Below are 5317 nucleotides of genomic sequence, written 5' to 3'. Positions count from 1 at the left end.
GGGACCCAAGCCCAGGGGTGGTGGTGGCTGGAGCGGGGAGTGGCAGAAGCACCTCGAGAGGCTCTTGAAGGGCTGGAGGTGGATGGAGATGGGGGGGGACTCCCAGTTTCACCCAGCTGGGACACCCCCTTGGCCAGCCCAGCCACAGCAGCCCAGGGGGCTGGGAGCCCAGCCAGTCTGTGCTGGTGTTTCAGCATGGCTGTGCCTGGGTTTAATCCTGTCATCCCATGAAAGTCACAGCCCAGGCTAAGAGTTTGGGAGAAGTCAGCTCCTCTGCCGGCATGTCCAGCCCTGGATGCCACCCAGCAGCCAGGGACCCTGCGAGGGTTGGGACCATTCCTGCAACATCTTCTTGGCATGAGCAGAAGGTCTAGGACATCCCCACGGACCTTCACTGGCCCCTGGGGTGTTTGCAGCTCTCGACGGGATTTGGGGTGGTGCAGTTTGGTTAAGGGGCTGCTTCTCCTGCAGCAGCTGCATGGCTGGGCTAGGGGAGGACAGTTTCCTTCCACTGCCCGCTGGGGCTGCGTCTGGGTTTTGCTCTCTCCTGCACACATTAGAGGGAATATACAGCAGAAAATAAGACAGGGGAGATGCTCAGGGCTGGGAAGGTGCCTGTAGCCCAGCGTCTCATCATGCAGGAGGGGGTGAAGGGGGGCTGGAGGGGACCCTGAGAGGACATTTTATCTTTGCTGCACCCCTAGCCAGTCCTGTGCTGGACCCAGCAGTGTGTGTGTACATCCCCAGGAGAGTGGCATGGGGTCCGGCAGGATGTCCAGGGAGCAGGCAGAGCCGGGCAGTGCAGGCAGGGCAGTGCTGGCACTTGTCACCTCTGCTCCCGGTGGCACGTGTCCACCGCAGGTGAGCTGCCCCAACACAGCAGCGCGGGCGCTCCCCAAATACAGCCCTGTGTACAGTCAACATACGCTCGACATGGGGCTGGCACAGCATTGGGGATGCTCATGGGTGTGAGCGTGGGGCCCGTGGGAGGGTCCCAACCCAGCATTTCCCCTTGGGCACCCCAGGAATAGCCCCAGGCTGCTGCATCTGGGCTGGGGAGATCTCTGCCCAGGTCTCACAGGCACTGTCACCTTACCAGCACGCTGAACATCTTGGGAATAGGCAAAGCAGCCAGCACAGATGTGCCGTTATCTCCTGTTCTCTGCAGCTCCTGTCCCTCATCTCGAGCCTTGGCCAATTCCCCTGGCTGGTGTCAGCATGAAGGGGTGGACAGCCCTGCCGTAGACAGCCCGGTGGGATAGGATGGGATGGGATGGGACGGGACAGGATGAGACCCCTGGCAGACCCCAGCTCAGTGCTGGGTCCTGCAGCCTGGGACACCCCACAGGGACACTCGAGGTCATCGCAGGGACCATCCAGGGCACCCATCTCTGGGGCTTTCCATCCCCAGCCACCACTACACCCCACCGGGGCCACCCACTGGAGAGGAGCTCAGACCTGGCCCACCTCAGCCCCGGCTGCCTGCATCCCGGTGGGGCAAGGAACAGCTTCTGGGCAGAGCCGACGGCAGAGGAAATTCCTTGGGGAGTTTTCTTCCTCCTGGTGCATGCAGGGGCCCTGCAGCCATTGTGTGTGTGCATGGGACCAACCCTGGTGTGAGCTCATGCCGGCTCCCCCGGGGCTGCGGGTTCCTGTCCCAGATGCTGCACTCACCAAAGCCCCCAGCCCCGGCGTGCCCGGCCGCCTCGGTGGATGCTGCTGGTTCCCTGGGAGAGGCTGGGGAGCCGGGAAGGAAAGGGAGCTGCCCTGGGCTCGTGCCAGGTTGGGGTGGGACGTCTTCCTGCCTGCCATAGCCCCTGGGATTCGCCTGCCTCTTGGACTGGAAAAAAATGCGTCCGCTGGCACGGCAGGCTGGGTGATGGCGCACCCCATCCGGGAAAGCCTCGCTGCGTCAGCCGGCCCCGGCTCCTGCCGGCGGTGCTGGATCTGCAGAGCTCCCAGCTGGCATCTTGTGGATGGACCTGGACCAGAGGCCGGGTCCAGGTCCAAACCCCACATGCGCTGCATGGGGATCCAGAGTCTGGGAGCAGCCTCATCCCTGGGCTGCCCTAATCCAGAGCAGTGGGACAGGCTTTAGCCCAGAGCTCCCATCCCCTCCCAGGCCCATGGTCTTGGCCGGGGCTCTGCAGACAGAGGGGCACCCATGGGGGCAGCTCCCCACGCTGCAAGGGCCCTCTGGAGTGAGGGGGACAGGAGGCAGACTGTGGGGAGCATGGCATCTCCCCCAGGACCAGTCTTTTAGAAGGGATTAGACTAACATCCATCCGGGATGGCTGGGTCCTGCTCCAAGGTGGGAGGGGTGATTAAATGCTGCCTTAAGCTTTCTTCCATTTTTTTGGGTTTATTGACCCCCCGGGAAGTCCCAGACCTCTCCAGAGAGCTGGGAGCACAGAGATTATTTTTATGGCCCCGGTGGGGAATCAACTCATGCTCCTCAGCAGCAATGGGAAAAATTATTTTACAAGGTGAGAAGTGAAGGACTTGTAGTTAACCGAGAGCCTCGCTGGTTTTGCCCCGGTAATTGGCACATACAAGTGTTTCTTTCCGACAGACGAGAGCGGAAGCGCACACTCGAGTTGCGGCTCTCATCACATCACCCTTCATCCCCCTCTCTGTGCATCCTCCCGCGCAAAGCTGACCTTTACATTTTCTACCTCATTTTATCACTTACCTCCATCAAGAACAGCAATCTGCCTCGGCGGCCGCTCCGCAGACTGATTGGCAACCTGGCAGGTACGGCCCTTTTCAAGTGCAGCTGCCTAATGGGTTATTGGCAATCATGCCTCATTTGGCCCATCCGAGCGCCACGCTGCACTAACGGAGAGCAGAAATTGGAAAATCATGGGGAGGAAGGGAGAGGAGACATGGAGGAGAAACCAGTTGGGAATCAGCTGGGAGAGAATGATTCTTCACGTGTTACAGCACCCAAAACCCTCCCCGAGACACGGCAAAGGGTGACGGCAGCCCTCCAGGTGCAAGGGGCAGCACGGCAGGCAGGGCTCGGCATGCACCCGGCTCCTCGGACAAGCACCAAGAGGGGTTTTTCCTTTCAGATCTGAACCAAAGATAGCACAAAGCTTGCTGTCCCTACTCCATGGTCGGCCACAGAGGCTTGGCAGGAGCAGGGGTTTCGTGCAAGAGGGGTGGAAATGTCTCTTTTTGCCAGATTTCCTGCAAAATCCACCAGTGCTGGTGGGCGAGAGTTCCGTGATTCATGGGAGGAGGACTCAGCCCCCCAAAATCTCAGTTTTCTTGAGATCCCAGATCCCACCCGCTCCAGCACACCTTCACCGTGTGCTCCAACCCGGCTGTGAGGCTTCTCCCTGCTTTCATGGGGAATAACATTTGTTTTCATCAGTAGAGACTTATAGAAAATTAAGGTCTAAGCAGGCAAATAAACAACCAGAGCTGTGAGGACTCGCAGAGCAGTCCAGGAAAGATTTCTAACTTTGTCATCTTAATTGACACTTAGCCTGGCAGTAACTCCCTGGTGGGCAGTAAAAAAGATTTACTGTAAAGCCGCAGAACAGACTGTGTCAAGGAGTTAAATCACGTCAGAAAAATCTGGGAGTGACCCGACCGCTGAAGCGCCTGCCCTGTGCGGAGCCATACCAGGTTTTGCTTTAAAAAAAAAAAAAAAAGCACAATGAAGCCAAAGTTTCCTTTGATCAATTCTCATTTTAATGAGGGCAGGTTCCTAGGAAGCAAACAGTACATGTTTGTATCATATTGCAAACAAGCTAGTACAGAAATCTAAAAAAAATAAACAAAAATAAATATCTTCCCTGTTTATTTCTCCCCAAGTTTATAGCACTAGGTTGACCTGAAAACAAGATGAATTTACCACTGCATCTGGACAGCGGCCACGAAAAATCAGGGGTTTTTTTGGAATGCAAATGTCTATATGGTTCCAGAGAGCTCGGAGTACCCGGAGATCCGCCGATGAGACTCTTCCTCGCCAGCCAGCATGAGCGGTTTCCACCTCGGGCAGCCAGTGCTCCTCCAAGCTTGAAGCACCTCTGCTGGGCCCCTTCAGTGGATCAGAGCCATGGCCCCAAGTGGGAGAAGCTGAAGGGAGAAAAGGAGCCGGGTTATTCTGGAGCCTCACCTGAGCATCCAGCTGCATGCCCGAGCACTGACACCACCCCCCTCCCCACATGGGACCGCATTTCCCCTCTGCACAGAGCTTTAACCAATGCTGCATTCATGATAGTCATGAAATACTCTCCTCCGTGGGCTCAGATCTGACCGGCGCTGACTGTGGACTCTGTTTCTGCCACCGTGCACACAGATAAACCCTACGCAGGCACCCAAATGCTGGGCTTGAACCTGCCTGAGAGGCTCCTGTGGAAATTCTTCTGTGAAATCGGAGGGATGCATGCACAGACGCAGATCCAGGGCCATGACTGTGGTACCCAGGGCCGCTCTGCCCATGCATGGCCAGGCTGCAGGAGGTAATGGGACAGCACAGACCTAACACAGGGCTGAGCTGACCTGTCTGGGCTTTCCCAAAAAGATACTAATCCCAGATTTCCTCCGAAAAACAAAGAGCTACATGTTTCAGGCGCTGGTCCAACAGCTAAAAGCCTCCGTGGATTTCAGCTGGATGTTGACTCCAGCTTTACATAAGAGGAAAGAGATTTAACGTCTGGAACCAGCCCCGAGCTGGTCCCACATAACCTGACTGAGCCCCCAGTGGGCAGGGAGAGGGGTCCTGCACAGGGGCCACGCTGGCAGCACCGCAGCATCACTGGCCCCATGGACACCCTGCCTGGCACTGGCAGCTTGGTCCCGCAGGGTGCAGGTTTATGATGAACCGAATGAGGGGCACAGAAATCATCCAGCTCCTTTTTCTGCCCTAAAGCCAGATAGCAGCTCCTCCAAAAACATCCCGTGGGGAGGAGGAACCACATCACCCCGCTCCTGGCCCCCTCTGCTGGGTGCAACAAACCTGGTTCAAGTTTAAAAACACGGCACAGACTCAACTCATGCAGTCACTCTGGCACAGTGGTGACAGGGCTGCAAACCCCCTGGGACCTGGGCTGCCTCGCAGGGTCAGGGCTCCCCTTGCTCCCCAACACCTGCCCAGCTCAGCTGGGGCTGGCATGAAGAAAGTGGTTTGGGTGTTGGGGGGCAGCACCCCACATCTGGGTGATGCCATGGGCCAGCCTAGCTCTGTGCTTGGGGCACCCCAACCCTGGTGTCTACGGCTTGGGAGACCACAGCAAGGCTCTATGCAACCCTCTTTAGTTGCTGAACCCCCCCCAAGGCTCCCTGCACCCCCTGTTACCCAGTG

The 5317-nt window shown here is 57.6% G+C and overlaps 2 protein-coding genes across 2 annotated transcripts in view; one reads left to right on the top strand and one right to left on the bottom strand.

Annotated features, from left to right (window-relative positions):
- SLC9A3R2 (SLC9A3 regulator 2) overlaps positions 1-4147 on the bottom strand; it is a 53000-nt gene extending 48853 nt beyond the window's left edge. Inside the window, 1 exon segment of the mRNA XM_035895949.1 lies at positions 4130-4147. Coding sequence (XP_035751842.1) covers positions 4130-4147 — 18 coding nt within the window.
- Positions 4148-4395: 248 nt separating this feature from the next.
- The window catches only part of ZNF598 (zinc finger protein 598, E3 ubiquitin ligase), a 35917-nt gene continuing 34995 nt past the window's right edge, over positions 4396-5317 (top strand). The window contains exon 1 of the mRNA XM_035895948.1: positions 4396-4432. Coding sequence (XP_035751841.1) covers positions 4396-4432 — 37 coding nt within the window. The remainder of the gene's footprint in view (positions 4433-5317) is intronic.

This window comes from Egretta garzetta, unplaced genomic scaffold (genome assembly GCF_000687185.1).
Source record: "Egretta garzetta isolate BGI_Z169 unplaced genomic scaffold, ASM68718v1 scaffold426, whole genome shotgun sequence".
Classification (NCBI taxonomy): domain Eukaryota; kingdom Metazoa; phylum Chordata; class Aves; order Pelecaniformes; family Ardeidae; genus Egretta; species Egretta garzetta.
Note: the sequence above shows the minus strand (reverse complement) of the source record. Positions and strands in the feature narration are given on the sequence as shown.